The sequence below is a fragment of the Lepus europaeus genome, chromosome 5, assembly GCF_033115175.1.
Source record: "Lepus europaeus isolate LE1 chromosome 5, mLepTim1.pri, whole genome shotgun sequence".
NCBI lineage: Eukaryota > Metazoa > Chordata > Mammalia > Lagomorpha > Leporidae > Lepus > Lepus europaeus.
The window spans coordinates 67,737,601-67,764,825 of NC_084831.1; the positions used below are offsets into that span (position 1 = coordinate 67,737,601).

A 27,225-nucleotide genomic window follows, 5' to 3' on the forward strand; every position below is an offset into this window, starting at 1 on the left:
TGACAGCGCCAACATTCTGCACTCTTGTCTTTCCATTCGTAAGAGTCATCTCGAGGACGACGCTATTTCATGGAAAACGCATTATGTGGACATCCCCCCCCCCATACTGATTTCTGCACTGGATGAAAAACACAAGGCTTTTTGCACCCCACGCACAAATTAGCTTTTCAGGAAGTCGGTCTACCCCAAATCCTCCATTCCCTTCAAGGATACAGATTAATCATAGCGTCCCCCACCTTCCCCTGCACGGAGAGAGGTCCCAGAGAGGACTCACAGCGGAATGGCTAATATTCATGTGTACGCGGTTGCACGGAAGAAAAAAAAAAAAAAACGATGGCGATAGGAAAATGCTTTAACATTCTCGTGTTTAGAAGGATAACGCAATGGAGGGAAAACTAAATCAGCAGTTGTTACGCAGCCCGTAATTGTCACACACGGGCTCACTTTGTCACAGGAAAGTCTGTCCCCTCCACTAGCCTGCTACTGACCGGTCTGGACAACATCATCTCAATCTTCCTTTTCCAGACAAATAAGGCAAGGAGATACGATTATATGTGTGTGTGGGTACATCTGTGTGTGTGTGTGTATAATTGAAGCATCAACGCATCACTTTGTTAACGGCCTTTAAAAAACCTCCCAGTTATTCTTGCCTTACTTAAGTTTGAGAAGTTTCGCTTTGCTCCTTAAAAAGGGAGACTTGGAAATACAAAAAAAAAAAAATCATTTTAAAATGTCTTACCAAATTGTTCATCTTCTACTAAACAACGAAGTAAAATGGATACCATACAGAAGTTACTTAAACACACCCCGAATCTAATAAAATTTACAGTACGCTGAGTACCTGCCACCCAGACCCAAACCGCAGGTAGAGCTTGAGGCAGCAGACGGCCGCTTCTAGGGCTTAAATTTTGTCCAGGATCAGATGAAAGCAATACTCATTAACAACAACATACTTTTGTCTCTCTCGAAGCCTTGGTTTCAGATCTAGTCGCAACTCTTAGCTTTTGTGCAGCTCAGATGTCCCTTCTTTATCTTAAAGAGGAAACTTTTCGCCCAGGAAACGCAAGCCGCTCTGTAAGCTCTCAGGCTGCGGGGGAGCGGGTCGCGGTCGCAAGCCACACGGGCGAGGTGCGCCTTTCCAGAGAATGGCTGCGAAGTTCAAGTCACTCAGACCTCCAGTTCCCCGGCTGCGTGCGGCAGACGGGGCTGTAACCTGAATCTTTGTTTAGGTTTTGGTCGGGGAGCGAGAATTTAAAAGCCAAGGCAAATGCAGAGAGCAGGTTTTTAAAAAGTCAACTTAATAGGCCATCCCCAATGGTGGGCTGGGTTTTTTTTCCCCCACGCTTTAATACTAAACCTGGAATAAGTTGGCGAGTCCAGATAAAGATCTAACCCTGTAGAGAAGGCGGGTTTTCCTAAAAGAGGTGAGGCTATTCCTCCAGGAAGACTTTCCCCCACGCCCCCCTCCCTTTATGTAAGGTTCCACCCTCTGGAAAACAAAACTTTTTTTTTTTCTTTTCCTGGAGGGACAGACCTCAGTGAAGTTGGGAAGGGCATCTTAAGAACAGTCCATCAGAGTGGCCACGGCCACAGCGGCCTCTTTGGACGAAAACTCGCCGGTAGCCGCGCTCCCCCCCCACCGGCGTCAGCTTTGGGGAGTGCAGTGGGGCGGGGGCGGGCGGAGCGGCAGACGCGGACAGCCCGTGGCCCTCAGGAGCTGGTATGTGACAAACAGCTCTAGCGGTGCCATGTATTGGAAGAGCGATCAGATGTTTGTGTGCAAACTAGAAGAAAAGGACGTGCCGGAGCTGGCTGTTCCCCCCGAGAAGGTGAGCGGGCCCACGCCAGGCCAGACCAGCTGAGTCGCTGTTCCCTGGAAACGCGAGGTGTTGGGGCCCCCCCAAAACGAGACGCAGAACAGCCGCTTCTTCAGACCTGGCCGTTTTGTTGTTGTTACGTAGTAGCGCTAGTCAGTAATCACGGCCCCCCCTCCCCACAAGCTCACTTAACCTGAGGCATGGAGACTGTAATTTGGGAGACGAAGCCTCGAGCCTAAGGCGCTCTTGGGTCCATGTGAGTCGTGCGTTTTCTCTGTTTGCCTTGGTGACCATGGCGGGTCGGGGGAGAAGGGCGGGGAACCCGGCGGCTGTCGGGTGGGACGAGAAGTCCGGCTGTTTGCTGCGGGCGGACGCTGGCCCGCACGCTGGCCCGCACGCAGGCCCGCCCCGGCCGCAGGGTGATGCGCGCTGCCGCGCGGGCCCGGAACAAGACCGAGGGCGACGTGACTCTGGGAAGGCTCCGGGCATTCCAGGGCGGGCCTGAAGAGCCATTTAGCTCAAAATACCGAAAGAAACCAACCCCAGGGCACAACGCGCGTCACACGGTTGTCTGAGTGGATGGGGGAACCTGACAAGCTCTCACCTCCCTCTGGAGGCCGGCCACGCCAGGGTCTCGCGTTGTAAGTTTGGAAGTCCTCCGCGGCCGGTTTGAGGGCCTCGGCGGAGCCGGGCACCGCGGACTTCGCTCCACGCCGACCGCGCACCACTGGCGGACGTGGGGCGTTTTCCGCTTAAACTCCGTGCGTGCAAGGACGCGGCGTCGGGCAGCCGCTCCTGCTCCCACTCGGGGAGCGCACGCGAGGGTGCGCCGGAGGGCCCGGGAGACCTCCAGGTACGGAAGGTGTCTCGCCTGGTGCGTCCGGAGGGACGGGAAAGGGGAGACGAAGAGCCAGAAAGAGCGAGGAGTGGGCTGCTCCAGCGCGGCGCACTCAGCCGCTCTCCGGCTGGAGTTTCCTAAGCGGAGGCGGAAAAAGCCCTGAAGAGGCTGCGTTTTCAAGAACAAAACTCCAGCAAGGGCTTGGAAACACTTGGGTAACGCGCATTGTTGCTTTAAAACATTTTGACCGAGGTTGGGTGAGGGTTTTCTATAATGGCACAAATTAAATTCAGCTGGATATTTTCCATTATTCGACCCGCTTTTTGCGCTGGTTAAAAATAATCCTTTAGTAGCTCAAATGTTGACTTACTGAGAAATAAGTGGCAATTTACACTTTAAAGAAACGAGTGTAAATCACTCGCGGCTCTAATTGCTGCAAGTTTACGAAAGAGCTGCTGGCTCGGTTTAATCTGAAGCATTTTCATTCAAATTGTCATCGGAACAAACACCAGGCTTCTTAAATCCCGCTGTAATTAGCTTTCAAGTATCCTATTAAACCTCTTCACCTTTCGGGCTATCCTATTCAGAAAGCCTCCCCCCCCTTTAAAAATATATATGTGTCTCACTTTTAATTGAGGTTATTAAAGAAATCAAGTTTCTGCCCCCCACCCCCTCCTCCATCCTCTTTTCTTCTCTCCCACTCCACCTCCCCCCTCGCCCCGCACCCCCTTTCGCCCGGTGTTCCCCGCTCCGCGGTGATTGACGTCTAGAAAGAAAATGCTTTGTGCGGAGATGATTGTTATTAACTTGTTACCCCCGGCGGGGGGGCACGGAGCCGACGCGCTCCGGTGAGCGCCGGGGACCCGGAGCCCGGCGAGCGCCACAACGCGCCGCCGGGCAAGCCCTCGGCGCTCGGGTGGTGGTCCTGGGCGGCGGGCGGCGGGCGAGGGAGGCTGCGCGCCCTCCGGCCCGTGGCACGCGGGCCCCGGCGCGGAGAGGGCTGCACGAGCTGCCGCGCCCCGAGGGCCTTCATTAGCTCGCCCGGTGTGCCGACGCTCCGGGCGGCGCGTGCCAGCTGCGAACTTCTGATCTCTCGTTTCTCGAACATCCCCCCTCCCGCCGCGCAGTGCCGAGGGCTCATGTCGGAGGACTGCGGGCGGACAGCAGCCCTGGCGGCCGGAAGGACTCGGAAAGGCGCCGGGGAAGAAGGACTGGTGAGTGGGCAGGGACCCGAGCGCTGGCGGGGCTGGCCGTGGGGAGGTGCCCCGTGCTTCTGGCGGGGCTCAACCAGCCCTCTGGGAGCAGGCAGCGGGCTGGACAGGGTGGGCAGCTTTGCGGGCCCGCACGGCGGGCAGGGCCGCGAGGTTCCTGGGTCCTCGAGGGCATAGGTGGTGGCCCCGGCGGGTGCGTGGCCCGAGTTTAGAGCTGCGGGAGAGGGCAAGAAACGCGACTTCAGGAAACGGGGAGGGGGGGAGGGAGATGGTTGGCCTGAGGAAGGGAGGGGAGGCGGTGGGGGCGCCCGGTGGGTAGGTGGGGTACGACGAAGAGGAGGGGTCTAGAACCCCGTGCGCTCTCGGCTTCTTGCAGGTGAGCCCCGAGGGAGCTGGGGACGAGGACTCGTGCTCCTCCTCCGCCCCGCTGTCCCCGTCTTCCTCGCCCCGGTCCATGGCCTCGGGCTCTGGCTGCCCCCCAGGCAAGTGTGTGTGCAACAGCTGCGGCCTGGAGATCGTGGACAAATACCTGCTCAAGGTAGGACTGGGCCGTAGCAAGCCAGGAGGTCTGAGTCTGGGGGAAAAGTTTTCCACCCAAGTTCTCCACCAGGCTGTGGGTTTCTCAAATTGGCTCTGTGTACACAACTCGGGCTGTGGGGGGAAAGGGTGGGAAGAAATCTTAGACTCTCCCGTGTTGTTGCAAAAGTTTGTATTTGACACATCGTGGTCTAGAAAAGTCGCTCCAAGGATGGATGTGCGGAGCTCCCGGCTGACTTGTAGAGAACGGGAAGTGGGGGAAACCCTTACCTATTCTGGAACGGGAACCTGCCCCGGATTTTGTCTTTAAAAACCCTGTTCCCTTCACACACACTGTAGTCCTTCCACTCCAGTGAGACCACGCTCCTGCCTGCTCAGAAGTTTCCAGGTTGGTATTTTGTGAACTGAGTCCGTTGGGGAGAGCCACTGTAAATGACTCTAAAGATCTTTGCTGGACTATCTTTTTAAAAATATAAATTTGTGATTACAGTTACCTGAGGCTTTACCAACGTAAAAGTTCACGGGAGCATTTAAATAAAAACATTTCCACGTCTTCCAGCTCTTAGAAAAGTTGAGTACTTCATGGCTACTTGATGCTGCTCCTGATGTCCTCTACTGTGCTTGGGAAAAAAGATGGAAATTGATGTAAAATTAAACACACACACCCAAGCCTGAGATCAAGTGCTTCAAGTGGTGGTTGGAGAGTTGACTGTCTGCCTTAATTTGTTTTACTTTTCTCTTGAAATGTTGTGCAGGAACTTTGGAGTAGAAATTCTGGCAGGCCACAGTTATCCGTGACATGGCAGGCAGGATCTTGGTCCCCTGCGACTTAATCCTAATACCATGGCTTTTTAGTTCCCATAGCTTTTTAAACCTCTGTGTGAAATATTGATCTCTCTTCCACCGAATTTGTAGCAAACTGGTTCACTTTCTACTCCTCCTCCTCACCTTGGTTAGGTTTCCAAAAGGCTTAATTCTGGATAGTATGAGTTCAGGAACGAAATAAGTGTTTTTGTTTTTTTTCTTTTTAAATTTTTTACCTTCACACACAAAACTGCTTCATCTGTAAAATGGAAATGATGTGCTATGGATACAACCTAGATGAAACACCAAAAGGTGATTTGGTGAAAATATTAAAAAAAAAAAAAAAAGACTAAGCAAATCCTACTTGGTGGTTAATTCCTAAAGTTGGCAAATTAGCATAGCTTTCTCTTTAAATCGGCATTCTTAAGATTCCATTTTCAGTGTTGCTAAACCTGAGCCTTTTGGATATCTCAACATCATCTTTTGAAGCAAAAGTAACTAGCATACTCCGTAGGAATGCCTGGGAAATTAGTCAATGAAAGCTTGAACACTGCATTGCAGAAAAGATACAGAAAAAGTCTGAAGTTACATTTAGCAGACAATAATTAGCAATAGTTTCTGTTGTTTATCGTGTGTGTATGTGTAGTGTATCTGTATTGTCTAAAAATCTGTTACCTGTGACTTATATAAAGCTTCTTTTGTATTAGAACAAGTTTTCCCAATGAAATCTTGTGCATACAGTCTTATTCTACTGCTTCATATATATATTAATATATTCTAAGTAAAGTTGGATATTATCTGATTATTTAAAAATTCTGAGCTCTTAACTTGTTCTCCCATAGTTTGAATATGCATTCTTCCAGGTAACTTTGAGTTCCACTTGTCACAGATAAAAAAAAAAAGAAAAGAAAAACAGACTTCATACAGATACAGTATTTGAGAGTGTAACAAAGAAAAAATTTGCCTCATACCATCGTACCATCATATGAGGCAAATATAACGGAGTTTGAACCAAAAAGTACAAGAGGCGTTAGATGTGTCTGTTGCCTTATCTTCTACTTCAGTATCCTGCCAACTAGGTAGTTTTTCTGGCTTGGTCCTTGTCTTATGTTAAGGTGTGCACTCCTTGGATCTCTACTGGTAGTCAGGGAAGGTTTATAGCCCGCAAAATCTTTTGTCTTTACCTTACTTTACTCCCTGGCAAAGAAATGGAAGATTAAGCATTTTTTTTTTTCTTTTGGAAGGCAAATTTGGAGGAAATGTGGCAAAGAAGGCATCAGGTTTGGCTTCAGTAGAAAGTTAGGCCATGGCTCTCTCCTGTAAAACCCTTGCTTTAAGAACAAAAACATGGATATGGCTGAAATACAGAAGGCTCTAAACAGTGAAATCTTCAAGGAAGTCTGCACTTCTAAACTTCATGCCAGTAGGGACCACTTTACTGAATGACATAAAAAAAAAAATTTTTATTTCCAGGGTAGTCTTCATTATTTCTTTTTATTTATTTGTTATTTTCAATGTTTCCCATAGTGAGTATGTAGTTCTTTTATATCCAAACTTAAAACTTTTAAAATTTTATCAAAATGAGATTATAATGCTTTGGAGAAAGGCTCATAACTGTAATTAGAAGTCAGTAAAACTTTTACCTTTTGGCTTTAAAGCACGTTTCAGGTTTTCTATCACAGAAAAACACGTTAACAGCAGTTCTAATTTGGTAGTATTGTTAGGAAATAGTACAGCAAAAGCCATCTCTCTCAAACATTTACTTCCCTATTTTAGTCATTAGATCATTTGTAAGGTGTAACTGGTGCCTTTGCATGATGGCTCTTCTTTTACTCGAAATTTAGCTAAGCGTAAACATAGTTCCTGTGCTCATTTAACAAGAGCAAACTTTAGGAGCCTGCATTGCAGGCCAGTTTAATCCAATATACATCTTCATTCATGAAGGCTAAAGTTGTGCTTATTGCAAGATGGCAACAGTTTAAAGTGAGAGCAGTTATGGCTTGTTCCTTGAATTGACATTTTTTCATGTTCCTATTCCGAAAGTATAGTCTTGTGCTGCATTGTCTTATAAAGTATAAATGGGAAGCAGTACATGTGTGCCTGTTGAGAACCGTTTATATTCAGATTGTTTTTCGACTAGCCAAATCATTAAGTATGTTTACCAATACTTTACTCTTCCATTGTATTGTTTCTGTACAGCTGTTTAACGTTAGGAGGGAGCCAGGGCTTCTACCATATCAACATTTAAATCTACCTTAGCAATTTCTGTTTTGTAAGCCATATGGATTGCCTACCTTCTTTATAAGGGTAAGAATCTTACACAGCTGTTTTTTCACTGTATTTTTTGCCCTCTTTAATGGGTGTACAGTTTATAATTGGCCAAAAAAGTAGGTTGGGAAGATGTGTCTTACTTCCTTAACTATCAGGTTTTGTGGTGAGAAGAATTTGGTTAAGGAAAAAAACAAAAATCTATGTTAAGATTTTAAAAGTGACCAACATTTTCCCTGTATTCATACAGGTTTGATTTAAGAAAGAAAAAAACACACACCACCAGAATTCTTCAAAGAAAAAAAATACGTAACTACAAAAATGTGGCATTTACGGATGTGATTTTCTGGTTGGGGTCTAAAAGATACATGTTTATATATAGGACATTGCTTGGATGAAAACATTCAGGGAATGTATTAAAATATTAAGGGGCCGGTTTTTCAGTTGCCTCATACACAAAACCAACGAATGCCTTAGTGTGGAATTAGAACGGCTTCTCACCCTACCCTCTTCCGTTCACAGGTGAATGACCTGTGCTGGCATGTCCGCTGTCTTTCCTGCAGTGTCTGCAGAACCTCCTTAGGAAGACACACCAGCTGTTATATTAAAGACAAAGACATTTTCTGCAAACTTGATTATTTCAGGTAGGCTGTGAAGCTTTTTCTTAATAGACACTTCCAGAAATTATTATGCAAAAATAATTTTGTAATAGGCTTTTTCTTGTCCAATTTCATTTCTTGAAGTCTCATTTTTCTTACACAATAGATTTGAAAATGAGAATGCTTTTATATTTTTGAGGTGTATTTTGTGTTAAACGAGTCTGTTTACCTCCCTTAGAACTTCAGTATACAAAAGTTAATTTTAAATAATGCTTCCATTTTGGGGAATGAAAGTTTTAGGTATTGAAAGCAGAATCATCTTTGCTGTACATAGCTATAAAAGTATGAAATATGGGATGACTTACTGTAACAAAGCTCCTTGTTGGGGAGAATAATAAGACGAAATGAAATCATTATGGGAGAAAAAAATTAAGGTTCTTTTAAACTTTTACCAGTTTGCTGTGGAATGACCTTTGGTTTTACACCTATAATATGCCAGGACTTTGAAGACTATGGTAAACTACATTATTCAGAACTGATTATTCCAGTATCTTAATATACAAATCTAATTCTGCTTAAAAATCCTGTTTTGTTTGTCCTTTTATTTTTAGTTTGTGAGTTTATATTTGTTTGTAACATTCTGTGTGACTCTTTGTAATCATCTAACATAAAGTTTCCCCCATGTTCTACTTCAGTTCTTTTTGGACAGCTGTCTAGAAACCGAAATCATTTTTAATCACTGCTTTCAAAATTACTGTGCCAATTTCTTCATCTGCATTTTCAAATGAAGGAACAATGTTTATTGAGAGAGTAACGCCACATAATGAAGTTTGTAATATTTCCTTGTTTATACTCCATTTCAAAAAGTGATTTCAGAGAGTTTAAAAACTGCTAGGGAATTTAAAACACAAGTAATTGAAATCTAGAATCTTATTTTATAAAGTCATAAATCTTATAATTACCAGAACATATTTTTCAGGTTTCCTCTCCATTTCTTCAACAATTATAACAACTTATTTCTTCCTTTACTTAGGATATACTAATCTTAATTTTTACTAATTTAAAACCCTTTGGAAGATTTGGTTTTAATGTCTTATTGAAAGTATATTTAGTGCTTTTAATATTTCGTGTTATATTCTGAAATGTATTTCTAGAATTCAGTGTTTCCAAGTAAAGTTTAAAAAAACAAACTGACACTAGCTATAAAGATGTATTAGTCAATAGACAAAACACATATTCTAGTCTAGTCTGACTTGGCATGCCCTGCCGTGATTACAGCTGTGACAGGAGAGATGACAAACTGTCCACTCACTCATATTTGAAGATAAAAATAAGTACTTGCCCCTAGCTTTGACATTTTGTTAAGAATGACCTGCAGTGTCCCCATATGTCTCTCAGAGTTTTAGATAATATTGCTTTCCTCCTGTGAATAGCAAGGCAATAGCTTTTTCACTAAAGGAAACATTCTGGAATTTTCCTTTTTCACACTCCAGAAAGAAGAATTTCTCTTTGCATTCTGTGATAATTTCTACTTTAAATGTGTTAACATTTTAAAAGATATTTAAAGCATTTTCTAATTATCTTAGCTGGGTGTTAAGGAGTCACTATTTGTTCAGCTGGTATATTTTTGTACTTTTTATGTTTTCAATCTAGAGAGTGTGTATCTTTGTTTCTTAAGCATATAGGTAAATTTATGAATGCCCTGGTATTTGACAAAGTAAAAGGAATATTGAAACTCTTGTTTAGTTTGTTTAAAAGTCTTGTCTTGAAAGCAATGAGAATATTTTTATCTTTGTAAATATGTTCAAATCATGAACTTAAATCTTCATTGCTTACCATATCAATTTTTAGAAAAATAATTCTTGTTTCATTTTCAGCGTATTTCAGTACTTAAGTTATTCCAGTGGAGCAGAGTAACAAAATGTATTAGCTTAGTGTTAAACTGATAAATACCCCTCCAAGCATTAAAGTCTTCACCTCTGCCTCGCTCTTTACTGTAGAAGGTATGGAACTCGCTGCTCTCGATGTGGGAGGCACATCCATTCTACTGACTGGGTCCGGAGGGCCAAGGGGAATGTCTATCACTTGGCGTGCTTTGCCTGTTTTTCCTGCAAAAGGCAACTTTCCACGGGAGAGGAGTTTGCTTTGGTAGAAGAGAAAGTCCTCTGCAGAGTGCATTATGACTGCATGCTGGATAATTTAAAGAGAGAAGTGGAAAATGGTAAATATATATTTAAAATACTTTTGAGTCTTTGGGGACAATGAATACAGGGATAAAAATATGATTTTTTTTTCTAAGGTCATCTTAATGCATTATTTTTGCAAAGCATAATTGTGGTAAAACTCATTAAGCGCTGTACGGTTAGTGATGGTCTCCATCTGTTTATTTACAGGGAAAGCCATGGTGTATGTATTAGCTTTGTGCCATATTCTCATGCAGCAGCTTGAGTTTAACTTTTCTTTTTGTAAACGGTTGTTTGCCTGTAGGATGGGCCTTGAATATGGTCTTCTAACTTATTGCACTTTTGACTAAATATACAAGCCTATAAATGGAATATTGTTTCTACAGTTTTTTGAAGCATGTTTTGAAAGTTAACTTAAGAGTTTTGAAATCTAGATGATACGTACACTTTTACAACAAACCAAAGGATACAAGAAATCTGTTATTTCATGATGTGTACACCCATTTGAATTATCAACATGTATGGTGTGTTTTTTAAAATGCAGGTAATGGGATTAGTGTGGAAGGTGCCCTCCTCACAGAGCAAGATGTTAATCATCCAAAACCAGCAAAAAGAGCTCGGACCAGCTTTACAGCAGATCAGCTCCAGGTAGACCTGGCAATAAAATTACGATTTTTGAAGCTCCTCCCCACCAAAAAATAAAACAAAAAATAACCTCCTTGGCACCTAAAGACATTTTTATGTTTTTTAAAAGGTTATCTGATACTTTGTAAAAACCAATATGTGTATATATATACATGTATGCAGGCACATATGAAAACATATGTATGAATAAATGAAAGCATAATATTACTCTAAAATGTTTATCATATCTCTGGTACTGCGATATCATATGATCTAGTCATTCAAGCTTTGTTCCTTTGGGTATACTGATAGCAATATCAAAGTGGATACAGAATGTTAAATCTGTCCTGACTTCCTGATAACATTGGTCTAACCTAGGCATTTGTGTTGTGATACATAATTGCAGTAAAAGACAAAATATTTTGAGACTCAGCAGAAAGAGATATATAGTATGTGAACCTATGAGATCTTTTTAACAAACTGTAATAAGCCTTTTTAATGGACAAGATTGTATGTTTTTTTGAATAGGAAATAATTGAATATGCCTTACCATAAATAGGAATCTGCTGGCTGACTGAAGTATAGACCCCTTTTGTTTTTAAGAGGAATAGAGGGAGTAATTCTGTAATTTGATCAAAGAATTAGTTTTGTCCCCTGAAAAGGGATGATTATTTTCTGCAAAGTTTCCCTGAATATAATTGTAAGTTTGATTTATACAAATTGTCAAGAAAATAATTTGATAAAATTACTCCTTGCTTTATGTTTAAATCTACACATAGGAGTATCATTCTTTCTGGCACTTTTTCAAATAAGGAAATCTTATTTTTTAAAAGATTAATGTGGCTGAGGTATTTGTTTTCTATTAAGGTAAAGTAACGTTCATTGAGTACCTACCATATACTGCTGGATGCGTTATGTACAGTATCCATTTTAGCTAAGACTTTAAAGACTGTTAGGTAATGTTAAAAAATGAGTGAAAGTAATATTTTGAAAATTCACTTATAGTATTCTAAGGCCTGTGAGTATTTAAGATGGATACAATAAAACTGTTTCCAGAGAGAATGTTTTTTTCTTAGATTTATTAGGAAAGAAACCTTGATATGACAAAAATATTCCAAAGGAAACTGATATTGGAAAATACCCCAGCATTAAAATCTAGATCTATTTGGAGAAGACTTGCAAATAGTTCATTGTTTTGAATTTCTTAACTTAGGTATAAAGTGTCTGATCAATAAGCAGGAAATTAAAGATAAGGTAATTGAAGAAATATTTTGTTTGAACTTATCTGAATGCTTTGCTGGGTTGGAATGAAGATCCCACAACATCCCAAGTTAGAAGCTAGAAGTATTTGTGGGAGCTCTGGAAAAACACTGAGTTCCTGAAAGGCATCTTGGTTAAAATGGAATCTGTAATATAAAAATGTCACATGTTTATAAAAATATTCTATGTTTAAAATGGTCTGTGCCCATGAAGGGCTGGCTATAGTTTTAGTAGTAATAATGTAAACTTTAATTTGTAAAAATTTATATTAAAATCTTGATTGTGAAAATTTGAAACTGTTGTAGGTAGATATACCATCTTCTATAGGAAGATAATTATAGATAGGAAAAGAATAATATTTGTAGAGGTTTTTATATGCCAAGTCCTTGGCATTTTATCTACATTATCTCCTTCAGCTTTTATTAAACTGATAAGAACAGATACTACACTTGATCTTAGTCAAAAGGCCAAGAAGTGATCTTCAGATTTTATAATAATTCCCTGACTTGCGTAGCCTCATCTGAAAGATTCAGGAACTCCCCTAAAGGCAGACCACTAATGGAATGCAAGAGAAGTTGTTTGGACCCTGCTCCCCAAACCACTGGTCTTTTCATTTTCTTGGCCTCTCAGGAGTACATCATGGAATTTTGCTGAATGAAACTCTACTCAGTGATGGCAATAGCTGCTAAAGCAAAAAAGTGAGATTCTGAATGTTGTAGACAGCCTGAAAGTTTTACATAACAAATGTGCAGAGAGTACTTAAATCATGCATTATTGAAGGAAAATGCGATTTGAGTCATGTTTTAAAGATGTCTTTCAGAACCACATATTTTAAAAAAATGAAAGCATAGGTGATATGCTTTCAAGGAATATGTTCATTTATTTAATATATTTAATATTTATTAGTGTTTATCTTATGCCAGGAGTGGGTAAAACAAATGAGATGGCATAACTGTTGATTTTTCTTTCTAAACTTGAATCATTTGACAGATCCTCTAATCAATCAGGCCATATAACCTCATAGTGAAATTGCCCTAATTTTCAGAAAGCTGAGTATATTCAAGTAGTTTTTGCAGCAAAATAATTAAATGCTCATACTGTGGATGACCAGTGAGTAAGTCAAAGCTATCCACACAGTATTACCTTTGGACAGAGGAGAGTTAAGGTGGGAGGAATAAATAAGATCATTTCCCCAAATTTTTCTTAGACACTATGGGAAGCAAAAATAGTTGTTTCAAAGAATGTGGCAGCATAAGTATTAAAAAAACTGTCTCATTTATAGAAATAATAATTCCTTCCAATATTCTGGTTTGCTTATTATAAGAGGAAACCCTCTTTAGTGATGAGTAACATAAAAAATGCCAAAGTTAGCTCCTACTTTAAACTGTTTTCAAATAAAGTTGATCAGCTGCTGCTCTACTAACTACTAACATTGAAATGGTAAGTATCTATAGAAGCTCACTCCTTGACCTCTGTAGAAGAGCAAGGAATAATAATAGCATGAGTTTCTGCAGCATTAATGAGTGGAGAATGATGAAACTACAAATTAAAAGGGTCTTTTTTGTGTGCATGTGAGAATAATCGCTGATACTATTAAAAGGAAGATGGAAGAACAGTGAGCACTTTTCCTATATATTCTTTACAGTATTTCAATTGTAAGCAATGCTGACTTTAGTTGTACTTTACTGCTTGACGAGAAATTGCATTATTAAATGTAATTTGGTTCCATTATTAAACTTGTGACTTTGAAATATATTTTTAAAAGCATTGTTTTTGTTTTACAAAAATGATCAGTAATAACCTTACAAGCAAATTCTAAATATCTGTTCAGATTTTTCTGCTTGCAGTAAAAAAGATATAATTATTTTTTAAAGATTTATTTATTTATTTGAAATTCAGAATTACACAGAGAGAGAAGGAAAAGCAGAGAGAGAGAGGTCTTCCATCCGCTGGTTCACTCCCCAATTGGCTGCAATGGCCAGAGCTGCGTGGATCTGAAGCCAGGAGCCAAGAGGTTCTTCCTGGCCTCCAATGCGGGTGCAAAGGCCCAAGGTCTTGGGCCATTTTCTGCTTTCCCAGGCCATAGCAGAGTGCTGGATCAGAAGTGGAGCAGCTGGGTCTCGAACTGGCGCCCATATGGGATGCCGGCACTGCAGGCAGCAGCTTTACCTGCTACATCAATAATAATTCTTTTTTCTCTTTGAGATGTTATGTGCTGAACTATGTATGAACACAACTGCCTTTGCATATGAAGATTGGAGTGATGCATTTGGAGTAGGAAAGGAAGAATAAAGCAAACTAAGGCAGATTATAAACTTATAGGCCAATTATGCCTTTCTAAAAAAGCAAAAATCCCTGTATTATTTATAGAGTTTGTAGATATGATATAGTTGATGGGGAAGCTAGGAGAGCTACATTCTTGAAGAGTCACATTTCAGTTAAGAGAGATCTTAACTGAAAATATAATTAGTAAACCTATTACGTTTTCCTAGAACAACATTGGCCTTCCCCCTACTCCTCCATATTGTCTTTAGATTTTCTGCACATTGTCATGTTACATTCTGTCATAAATTCCTATGTGTATATTATGCAACAGGAAGGGAGTTTAACTCCTGGGGTTAAGAGGAATAAGACATTCCTCTTATACTGAAGGAACTCATGTTCTGTTATAAGGAGGAGAAGTGCAAACAAATAATTTCACTATCCTCTGACAAGTGCAGTCTATGAGGAGTATGGTGGAGAATGCAGTTTATTTTGCCTGTTGGAAAGGGTGCAGGGACCAGTGATGCTTTAGGTCTTTAGATAGGTTGGTCATCTCCCTCTCATGCTTGCAGACAAACACAATCCTGTTAGAGGCCAGAGTCTCCTCCCACATTCATCAGAATACATTCTTTTGTTTTATAGTCTTCCTACAGTTGATTGGCTTTTAGTTATAAAAGCCAGGTATCTCACTTGATTCTGACAATAATCCTCTTTTCTGAAAGAATCCAAAGCCCTTGGCTTGAATTTTTATTCTGCTACTCCCTCTTTATCTCTACTGTTCTCCCTTTAAACTTCATTGTGTTAGTCATTGACATGTCTGTGTTCTTCCAGGAAATTAAGACAAGGAACAGTTTTTGTTGTTTTGTTTGTTTTTTCATGTATTGCTATCTCATAGCAACTTGGCAGAGTGGTTTCATTCCAAAGTTTCATGTCAGAATTCTGAGTGTTTTCAGTAGATGTTTAGACCCTAGTAAATTCTTATTCAATGGACTGATTGCTCTCTTCACTATCCCAGGTACTGTTTGCATACAGCATGTGCCCAAACCAATGATTGGCTTTTCTATAATTGGCTGGAATGTATGTGTTGAGCAGTGTACTGCTTACAAACCTGTGAAAATTGTATTAGGGGCATTAAACTTGTTTTGCTCAATAGAGATTGGTAGAAAATGTGATATTACTTTTTCCATTTTGTTAAGTTTTATAATGCTGGAAGGTTTACAAGTGAGAAAAATAGACTTAAACTATTTATGTGCATTCAAACAATGTAAAAAAGAAAAGATGCATTTATTTCCAACAGCAGAGTTGAAAGACAGTGTTTTATGTTGAAATGGATTTTTTTTAAGATCCGAACATCTGGGAGGGCGTTTGGCCTAGCTGTCAGGCTACCAGTTGGGACATCCTTATGCCATATAAGAGTGTTTGGGTGCAATTCCTGGCTCTGCCCCAGATTCCAGCCTACTTTTAACGGTGACCTTGGGAGACTGCAATTAATGACTCAAGTAGTTGGGCCTATGTTCTGGGGAGACCTAGTCGGAGTTCCTGACTCCTGGGTTGCCCTGACTGAGCCATGACAATTGGAGGCATTTGTGGGTAAACCAGCAGATAGGAGCCTGTACTTTGTGGACAATGAACTTGTAAAGGACCTGACTTATCAGCAAGGAGAAAATTTATTTAAAAAAACCTCATTATAACAATTTTTGCGTAAACTTACAAAATACGTGTTTGTTCTTTTTCAAATTTACATACTTCCCCATATTGATTTTCAAGTAATAAAATACATTTTCATTTTTATGCATGTTTTATCTCTCCCATCATCAAAATGCAGAAGACTAAATTGCTTATTTTTTTTAATATTTACTATTTGCATTTTTTTTTTAAAAACAGGTTATGCAAGCACAGTTTGCTCAGGACAACAACCCAGATGCACAGACCCTCCAGAAACTGGCAGAGAGGACAGGCTTGAGCAGACGTGTGATACAGGTGATTATTCAAAAGTCAAAAAACACTAAACATTCTAACTCTAGGTCTTTATGAGTGTTCCTTTTGTGTGTGTGTGTGTGTGTGTGTGTGAAGAAATGTCAAAAGATTAGCTTCCCATTTTAGGCTTCTATTTGTCAAATGACTCTGAGCATTTTACTTTGTTCAATGCTAACACCAACACTAAGATCCTCAGACTAAAAAAGACAACTGAAATTCCAAGCTAACTTTGGTTCTGAGGTCAGTATTATTTTCTACTTTTTCTATGATTATGTCTTTGTGTGTAGGGGATGTTAATGGCCTTTGGCTGAAGATGAGTTTGTGGGAATGTAAAACTAAAAGGCAGAAGTTAGAGCAAGTTTATTGTAATGTGGGATTCATATTTGGAAATTATGGAAAATGAAATTGTTGAAGTTGAACATGGAGAGGTCTATCGTGCAAAGTTCTCTGCTGAGTAGAAGAAAACCATGATACATGATTTTAAGAAAAAAGGCTCATGACAGTATCTGGGAAGAGTTGGAGTGAGTAGAGGTAGATCATTTAGTTGAGATGTCCAGCAAAGTAATATTTTTTTTTTATTTTTAAGTGACTTACCTAGGGTAGCAGCCCCAGAATTCAAGAAACATTTTATCAGCTACACACTGACAGCAGATGCTGGATGCTAGAGAGACAAGGAATTACAGACTGTAATGGAGAAGCAGAGAAGAGTCAAAGATGGCTCTTAAAACTGAAGTCAGAGTATGTACAGGAATGGTGCTGGCAGGGATATTAATGTCAAAAGAAAGCTGGATTAGTCCGTGAGAGGGAAATAAAGCTCATTTTAATTGTGCCAGTCATGCTGTAATGATGGCAGTTGGGTAAGTAAGCAGGAATTCTCAAGGATAAATGGGATTCAAGCAAAGAGATCTAGTGTCATGAAACTGGATGAGATGCTTTAGAAATAGAGTGTGTAAAAAGTGAAGAATGGAATGCAGCAAGAGAGAGAGAGCAGGGTGAGAAGTGCTGTTTGAATGGGACTTGGAAACAGCCAGAACCAAGGAGAGGACTTGGTAAAGAAGCAGCGTGCACTATGAAGAAATGGAGGGGACTCTGGAAGGAGTTGACCAGCTGTGTTGTGTTGTTAGAGTGACCAGGGAAACGAACACGAATTTTAAATAATACTGAAGTTTCAAAAAGTTTGAGGAATTAAGGCAAATAACTATAGTTGGCAAGATGAAATTTGGTGGTAATGGGGAGACAAATTCCTTTGCTTTATATATATTTTATGTTGCATGGTTGATATATGGGTGTTTGTTCTTCAGTAAACCTGAAATGTTTCATAATTAACAAATCATCACCTATACAAAGAAGTAGACAAAGACTTGATGGCTTGTAACTTCTCTGAATACTTAGATTCCTGGTGGTTTTGGTTGGCTGCCATATGTTGAGGCCCTCTTAGGCAAATCTCACCACTTCTGTACTTTTCAGATGCAGAGTATTGTTTTTATTCTGGAGTGCCAGATTTTAAAAATAGACTAACAGGAAAGCAATGTAAAATAGTGCTGCCTTTAAAACAAGCCTACCCAGGCTATGACAGATGTAGGAATCATACCATTTTATTAAAGGCCACAGGGATGATGTTTATCTGGGAATAAGGAGGTCAGGAAAGGGAAGGAATAGTACATACAGAGCAGCATCTTAAAATATGTGCGGAAGGCTCTCTGGCAAGGGAATATAGGGAAGGGCGCTAGTGTTCACTCGTAGTGAACTTTCGCAGTATGAAAGGCTGTAAAAATGGGATAACTGCCATTGGCAGTAGTGAGTTCCTGTGCCTGGAAGCTAAGTTTCCTTTGTAAGTTAGTTCACACTCAATGAGCTAAGGATTCCTTCTAATTGAAGACTCTGTGCTTTTATATCAAAGACAGCTACCTTAAGTCAGATTCATGATTGTCTCAAACTGGGAAGTAGACATAAGTCATGTAGTTTTTAGGTATTTAAGTCACCAGAATTAGGAGCAAGTTAACTTCATCCCAAGTGCTAAAACTTGAAAAATATAATTTTGGACGTTTCCATTTAATATATAAAGACTGAATATTCAATATTTTCAATAAGATGGCAAATGATAAAATATTAACATACAAAATTGTACTGACAAAAAGTACTTCAAAAAGCTCATAGAGGAGCTGTTGTTGTGGCATAGTGGGTTAAGCTATCTCCTGCAATGCCAGCATCCCATATGGGGGTGCTGGTTTAAATCCCAGATATTCCACTTCTGGTGTAGCACCTGCTAATGTGCCTGGGAAAACATCAGAGGATGGCCCAAGTACTTGGGCCCCTGTACCCATGTGGGAGTCCTGGATGAAGCTGCTGGCCTCAGCCTGGCCCAGCCCTGGCTATTGTGGCCATTTGGGGATCAGCAGATGGAAGATCTTATTCTCTCTCTGCCTCTCGTTCTCTCTCTGTAACTCTCTCTGCCTTTCAAATAAGTGAATCGTTTTTTTTTAAAGTTCATAGAAAAAATTGAATTAAGTTTAGTTTGATGCAAAAAAATCACTTTAAACTCACGCATAGTTCTTTCATAAAACCATTTTCCATGATATTTTTAAAGACCCCTGTATATATGATTTCAAATGTTTTGTCCACTAAAATGAACTTTTAATTCCATCTTTTACAAATGTTTGAAGTACCCTGGTGCATATCTATATGTAATTTAAATATATAAACCTTCAATATATTTTTATTTTTTTTTAAGATTTATTTTATTTATTTAAAAGAGTTAGAGAGAGGGAGAGACAGAGAGATCTCCCATCTGCTGTTTCACTTCCCAAATGGCTGTGACAGCCAGGCTGAAGCCAGAAGCTCCCACCTGGGAGACCCAGAACAATATTGTGTATAGCTTGCATGCTTATTCCATAGTTTCCTCAGGGTACATTTCTGGAAGTGAGATTGTTAAAAATAGAACATTTTTCAGGCCTTTATTTAAAAGTTGCGTTCCAGGGGCTGGTGTTGTGATACAGCAAGTTAAGCCAGCATTTGTGATGGCTGGCTTCCCATATTGCAGTGCCAGTACAAGTCCTGGCTACTCTGCTTCCCATCCTGCTTCTTGCTAATGTGCCTGGCAAGGCAGCAGAAGATGGCCCAAGTGCTTGGGCCCCCTGCCACTTATGTGGTAGACTAGGATAGAGCTCCTGGCTTTGGCCTAGCCTAGATCTGGCTATTACAGCCACATGGGAAGTGAAACAGCAGATGGAAGCTCGCTGTATCTCTCCCTTTCTTTCCATCACTCTGCCTTTAAAATAAATACATCTTTTTAAATAATTCATTGGTAATGGAATTAAAAGATTAGTGTGTTTTTTTTTAATTGCCTATTTTTATAGCCCTTGTGGACAGAACTATGATCAGAGACTTTGTGTATTGTTTCAGTACGGGCATCTATCTTAGTCTAACACTCCAAAGAATTGAGGAGGATGGAGAGGTTTTTTTAAAAAAATATGTAATTATGTGAAAGACAGCAGTAGAGAGGAGGAGAAATAGATCCTCCATCTGCTGGTTCACTCCACAAATGACCTCAGTGACTGGAGCTGGACCAAATTGAAGCCCAGAGCCTGAAACTGCATTCTGGTCTCCCACGTGGGTGGCAGAAGCCCAAGTACTTGGGCCAGCTTCTGCTGCTTTCCCAGGTGCATTAGCAGAGAGCTGGAGTATAAGTGGAGCAGCCAGAACGCTAACCACTGCTCGGTTGGGATACTTGTGTAGCAGGTTGCAGCTGAACCTGCTGTACTGTGACACTGGCCCATTCTTCCTATTTTAATCCCTTGAGTTTCTACTCTGCTAGCCCTCTATTTTTGAGGCCCAGGGGCTGAATGTATATTTGAAATTGGGCCAATATTTTCCTATACATTCTTGCATCTTAACCTGTGTTCCACATTAATCTGTCATGGCTTCTTTATGCCATTAAGATACTACTCACCAGCTCTGAACAGAGACTTATGAACCCCTAACCTTTCCCTGGCCTTCTATTCTGATCTCACATGTTTATGTCCTAACTCCCTTAAAGTTTTTTTTTTAAGATTTATTAATTTATTTGAAAATTAGAGTTACGCAGAGGCAGAGAGAAAAGTCTTCCATCTGCTGGTTCACTCCCAAAAATGGCTGCAATGGTCAGGGCTGGGCCAGGCTGCAGCCAGGAGGCAGGAACTTCATCCAGGTCTCCCACGTGGGTCAGGGGCCCAAGGGCTTGAGCCATCCTCTGCTGCTCTCCCAGGCTCATCATCAGGTAGCTGGATTGGAAGTGGAACAGCTGGGATTCAAACCAGTGCCTGTTATGAGATATTGGCACTGCAGACAGTGGCTTAACCTGCTTATACTGCATCAGCCCCTCCCTTTGCTTCTCTCTCTTCTCAGGATGAATTGTTTGGAGGGATGGAAGTAAATGCTAGAATGTTTAAATGGACTAACACTATGGCCCAGTTTTGTCTTCTAGCAAGGAATTCAAACACAGGCAGACTGAATACTGGAAGCATTCTGGGCAGTCACCACTACTTAGCCTGACCTGGATGTAAAACTTTACTTGCCCTGAAATTGCTGTCTTTATTTCTGCAGTGGCACAGGCAGCAGGGTGGTTAATGCTTTGCAGATTGTGAACTCTTTCACAAGTGGATGTGTTTGTATTTAATTCTACTTAAATATTGCCAGTTTTTTTCCTCCTTATTATACATCTGACCTTAAGGCATACCCTATGTATTCACTAAGAGAAATTGAACTCAGCAGGTTAAATGTATCTAGAATAACTGAATCAAGAGGTTTGTAGAAAGCTTCAAATTCTCGGTAGGGATTTTAGTTATTTCAACAAAGATTTAAAATCAGTCCAGCAGGTGTCTAAGTACATTTTTTAGTAGTTTGTTTTTTAAAGTTCTGATTAAAAAAGCTTTTTCTGGATTTAAAAAAGAAAGCCTAATGTTAGTAGTGAAAGAACTAAGGAGTCATCTCTGGAATGCTGGAGTATCACTCCCCTCCCCCCCCTTTTTTTAAGATGTTGGTTTAGTATAGAATTGGCTTTATTATCTTTAAAAATATTTATTTGAAAGGCAAGGTGACAGAGATAGAGGGATCTTCCATTTGCTTGTTCACTCCTCAAAAAGCCCTAACAGCCAGATCTAGGCCAGGCTAAAGCCAGGATCCAGGAACTCCATCCAGGTCTCCTACATTGGTGGCAGGGGCCCAAGTAGTTGTTCCATCATCATTTACTGCCTTTCCAGGCACATTAGTGGAGAACGAGATTGGAAGTGGAACAGCCAGAATTCAAACCAGCAATCTGATATGGGATGCCAGTGTCATTAATGTCGCATTAACCCGCTGTGCCACAACATTGGCCCCTAGAATTGGCTTTAAAGTAAATCACCAAAGAACTATCACCTGGGAGGAAAATGACCTTTGTTCTTTGGGCTAAAGTATTTCTCTTCTCACTATGGAACTTTTTAAAGCATTTTTTACACGTATACTTTGCTTATGCAATAATTATTGAGGTTGTATTTATTTTTAAATTGAGCTGGTGATGTACCAGAAACTGATTTATGACCCAGTTTCCTATCTTTTCTTCCCTGCAGGTGTGGTTCCAGAATTGTAGAGCACGCCATAAGAAACATGTCAGTCCCAATCACTCCTCCTCTGCCCCAGTTACGGCAGTCCCACCCTCAAGGCTGTCTCCACCCATGCTAGAAGAAATGGCTTATTCTGCCTACGTTCCCCAAGATGGGACGATGCTGACTGCACTGCATAGTTATATGGATGGTAGGTATGCCAACATTTAATAGTCATCTCCCAAGCAAGCAATCAGTACTTACTAGCTTCTGATATTAGGTTGCTGACACAATTTACATTTTGAAATATTACCTCAATAGTAGCTGAAAAATACCATTGGGGGTGCAGGAGGGAGCAAAATTATCCAAACTTCTTTATTCCCATGATTATATCTCAAGAAACAAGTTTAACACCCACTGTGCAACCAGAAAATAAATATTAATAGTGATTATCCTTAGTGCTTGATTTTTACTTAAAGATTTTTTAAAATTTCATGACATATTTAAATTATTCATTTTCTCATGATCAAAGTGTTCATACTCAGAACTTTAGCTTGAAGTTTATTAAGTTTTGTGAAAGTTTTTTTTTATTGAACCATATACATATAGAAAAGTGTAAATAATTATAGTTTGATGAATTAATAAACATACCCATATTAACTTCACCCAGAAGTAGAACATCATCAGCACCCCAGCAGCCTCTCTTTTGCCTCCTCCCAGTCGTTATCCTTTTCTCCCAAATTAACATACCAGGATTTCTAAAACTCTGGTTTAGTTTTGCCTTTTCCTATAGCTATGTATGAATTGTACCATACAGAATGTATTCTTGTGCGTCTCACTTGTTTCCATTGCACTATTTGTGGGATTCATCTGTATTGTTGTAAGAATCAGTGATTTTTTTTTTATTTTGTAGAATTCTGTAGGAGTATACCATATTTTATTGTTTATTGACATTTGCATTTCTTCCAGTTCGAGCTTTTTATGAACATGCTGCTATAGATTGTATTGTACAAGTTTTTTGATACATATTAGTTCACACTTGTATTTAGTATTTACCTGGGAGTGGAATATAGGATCATAGTCTACACATGTGCTCAACTTTATGCTAAACTGTTTTCCTTAGTGATTGAACAAGTTTATATTTTGAATGACAATATATGAGAGTTCAAGGAGCTCATATCCTCATCAGCACTTAATATAATGAATTTCTTTATTTTAGTAAGTTTGATGATTGTTGGGCGCAGTCTCATTATTATAATTTGATTTTCCTTCATGAGTGAGATTGAGCATTTTTTTAAACTGGGCATTTTTACACTCTCTTTTATGAAGAGCCTGTACATGTCTTTTTATCTGTTGATTCTTTATTGACTTTAATTCTTGGTATAATCTGCATGTATAGCTCTTTGATAATTATATGTTTTGAAATATCTCCTATTCAGTGCTTGCCTTTTCCTACTCTTAATGGGATGTTTTGTTTAGCATCAGTTTCTGTTTATGTAGTTCATCAGCTTTATCCCTCATGGCAGTGCTTTTTCTGTTGACCTATTCAAGAAAGTGTTCTTGCTCAAAGACTAGCAATCCATTTGGAACTAAATTTTGGGTGTGCTGTGACATTTGAAAGTGATGCTTTTTTGTTATGTTGATGAAAATACAAATTTCCCAGCTCCTTTGCAGAGCCACATTTGTCATATATCAAGTATCTAAATATCATATATGCCAATTTTTATACCTTATATTCTGTCTTGTTTTCTTTTTATTAGCCATTTTAATTATGCTAGCTGTATAATTTTTGATGTCCTAGCCTACAAATCTTCTTATTTTTTACTCTAATTTTATTGCCCATTCTTGACCCTTTGTATTTTCCACAAATTTTGCCAGCTCATCAATTTCCACTCAAGAAAGGGAGAACAATTTAAAGATTTTCATACCTTCTATCATGGCAAATATATAGATCGTTGCAATTTTAATAATACTGTTTTTATACCATAGACTTTAGTATGTCTTTACATTGATTTAGGTCATCCTTGAGATACTTCTTATATTTTAGAATTTTCTATTTAGTGAATTTATACATCTTTTGTTAAGTTTATTGTTTCTTTTGGTGCAGTTATAGATGGCATTTCTTTTGTAGAAATTTGGCAGTTATTTTTGTCATAGCATTTTGAAGATATGATTACATTGTCTTCTGACTTCCATTATTTCTATTGTTTGGATATAGTTAGCTAACTGACTTTCCGCCATATATTGTTCGTATAAACTGTTGATTTTCTTGTTTCTTTGAACGTGAATTATATTTTTGCCCCTCAGATTTTCTCTTTGTGTTTGATTTTTGAAAATTTTATTATACATGCCTAGTTATGCTTCTTGAATATGTAGTTTAATATCTTTCATTATGGAAAATTCACAGCTTTCATCCCTTCAAATATTTTTTCTGCCCTTATGAAGAAATTCCACATTTTCCAGACTTTTGACTTTCCATACTTCATCTACATATTTTCTTCTGACCTATTTCTTGGCTCACTAATCATCTCATCAACTGTAACACTCATTCATTGAGTTCTTAATGTCAGTTACTGTGTTTTTTGGATTTAAAATTTTTATTTCTGTGCTGAAAACATCTATTTTTTGCTTTTTCCCTTAAACTATGGTTTGATTAATAAAAGTTACACTGAAGTTCTTATCTGATAACTCTGTATCTGGATCTTACTTGGGTCTTTTCTGTTATTTCCTCTTTGTTTTCAATTATCTTCTTATTTTCTTGTTATTTTCTATTGCATTTCTGATGTTGGTCATAGGAAACTTGAAAATAATTTGAGGCTCTAAATGATTCCTTTCACCAGAAAGGGTTAGTCCTACTCTGGTGGAGAGCTGGACCAGAGGGAGATCAGCTTAATCCAATCAGGCACCAGTCCCGGAGGGGCTGTTATTACCCTTTTTTTACTACTCCTTAGATTTCATCCTTTGGTTATCCCAACCGAAAGCCTGAGGTTTTTTTGTTTTTCTTTTAGCTGATTCTTCTCCTCACTAGGATTTGATCTTTAATTTTTTGTTCCCCACCACCCAGCTAAAATCTAACTTCTGAATGTTCTATTACACTTCTCAGCCTTTCAGACATTCCTTTTGCTTTAAAATTGTCATTGTTCTTGGTGGGCAGGGGATGGGGAGAGTGTAGCATCATTTTCTTTCCATCCTTGCTGGGTTTTGCAAGTACCCATTAATGTAGTGTCTTTCAGATGCCTTCCAGAAGATTTTCATTTTCTTTTTCTTTTCTTTTTTTTTTTTTTTTTAAGATTTTATTTATTTGAGAGGCAATTACAAACAGAGGGAGAGACAGAGAAAGGTCTTCCATCCACTGGTCCACTCCCCAAATGGCTGCAATGGCCAGAGGTGGGCTTATCCGAAGCTGGGAGCCAGGAACTTCTTCTGGGTCTCTTACATGGAAACCGGAGTCCGAGCACTTGGGCCATCTTATTCTGCTTTCCGAGGCCGTAAGTGGAGAGCTAGATCAGAAGAGGAGCAACTGGGACACAAACCCGTGCCCATATGGGATGCTGGCACTGTAGGTACAGGCTTAGCTTGCTATGCCACAGTGCTGGCCTCAGATTTCTAAAAATTTTATCCAGCTTTCCTAGTTGCTCTGAGAGGGGTGTTTAATTTGAAGCAACATAGCCTTTGCTGAAAGCAAGAACTTCATTTTAGGTTTTGGTTAAGTAAAAGTCAGAGCCTATGCCATTTGCTTACAGTAGTATTAAAATTTGTGTGTGTTCTCTTGAAAGACTGTGGTTGTTGCTTGAACCAAATGTGTTTTGATGTGTGTTTAAGGAGCAGGTAGTTAACATTAAAAAAGGGAACTCTTGAGGGGTCATCCTCTGCAGACACTTTCAGGATAAAGCTAACAGTTTCTCTGCAGACAAAGACTTGTCTTTCTAGCCGCAGGATAAAGTGCAGTGAATGGGGTATGGATGGAGGACGTTGAAGTGGTAAAAGCATGTGTCCTCAAACAAGGATTTGGGAGTAAAACCATTCCTAGAATATTGTTTAATACCATGCTTACTATGCTGAATAAATGAAGGCTCCTGCTGAGGTCAGTGGAATGAGTATAGCTTAGTGCCCTCAGCACTAATGAATGATGAAGGCATATTTCCTTGAATTGTTTGTTTGCTTTTAAATCAGTTTTATTCACCCTAAAAAAAAAAACTGATCCGCAAATGTTTTTCTATTTTGTAGCTCATTCACCAACAACTCTTGGACTCCAGCCTTTGTTACCCCATTCAATGACACAACTGCCAATAAGTCATACCTAATTCCTTTTTTCAGGGATAGAAATGATTAAGGATATAAACTTGTCATTTATTATGTATAAAATATCATTAAAAAGATATTAATGTTAATTTTTTATTTAACACCCAAAGCATTTCCAACATCACTTTGCTGCCCAGGTATGTATCTATAGTTGGCCTGCAAGACACTTTTATCAATTCTTCATTTTTTTGTAAAACATGTTTACAAGAAAATCAAAACCTTTTTTTTTTTGTATTGTCTGGAAATAGTTCACTCTAGTATGTATCTGTTAATTTATTTGTCATCAAAAGAGCACTTTGCCTAAGAGAAAGGACTGACAAGTGTGCAAAATGTTTACAATCTTTTGTGAAATTGTAGTTTATCATTAGTTTGTATCTGTAAGTTATTGTTATAAATATTACCTGTATTTTTTGTTATATACAACTTTATACTTTGAAGCTTGTATCTGTGAATTTGCAACTGAAATTTATTTTGCCAGTGTTTTCTGAATGAACTGAATAAAGCTTCTGTTGTAGCATGCCATGCAAACACATTATTGTGTTTGTAGTTGATGGATTATGGCTGTAAATAACATTATAGTTTAATAAACCCAGCATTCTAAGTTTATTAAACATTTCCATTCTCATGAAGGTTCCCACTATTTTGTCCTGTGTGTGTGTGTGTGTGTGTGTTTTAGCAGTAAGTTGACTTCAATCTCTTTAAGTTCTAATAACTCTTAAAAGTTTAATTTATTTGAAAAGTAGAGTGACAGAGAGCCTTCCCAAATGCCTGCAACAATCGTGTTTGGGCCATGCTGAAGCCAAGAGCCATAAACTCCATCCTGGTCTTCCACATGGGTGGCAGGGGTCTAAGCACTTTCTGCCATAGTCTGCCACCTCCCAGGAGGTACATTAGCAGTAAGCTAGATCAGAAGTGGAGGCAGCAGGGCTGGCGCTGTGGCATGTAGGTTAAGCCTCTGCCTGTGGTGCTGGCATCCCATATGGGC

The 27,225-nt window shown here is 39.6% G+C and overlaps 1 protein-coding gene and 1 pseudogene across 3 annotated transcripts; one reads left to right on the forward strand and one right to left on the reverse strand.

Moving 5' to 3' along the window:
- Window positions 1-1,507: 1,507 nt before the first annotated feature.
- On the forward strand, window positions 1,508-26,852 carry LHX8 (LIM homeobox 8). Of its 3 annotated transcripts, none has more exons than XM_062191552.1 (9): window positions 1,508-1,829; window positions 3,783-3,869; window positions 4,243-4,404; window positions 7,998-8,119; window positions 10,075-10,295; window positions 10,802-10,905; window positions 16,288-16,383; window positions 21,966-22,149; window positions 26,166-26,852. In XM_062191552.1, the coding sequence occupies exons 1-9, from the start codon at window positions 1,749-1,751 to the stop codon at window positions 26,240-26,242; spliced, it is 1,134 nt and encodes a 377-aa protein (XP_062047536.1). In that variant the 5' UTR covers window positions 1,508-1,748; the 3' UTR covers window positions 26,243-26,852. The 3 variants fall into 3 exon arrangements, with proteins under 3 accessions (XP_062047536.1, XP_062047537.1, XP_062047539.1); XM_062191553.1 differs by lacking the exon at window positions 1,508-1,829 and adding an exon at window positions 1,841-2,073; XM_062191555.1 differs by lacking the exon at window positions 1,508-1,829 and adding an exon at window positions 2,678-2,870.
- On the reverse strand, window positions 12,505-12,620 carry LOC133761391 (U2 spliceosomal RNA; annotated as a pseudogene).
- Window positions 26,853-27,225: the final 373 nt, after the last annotated feature.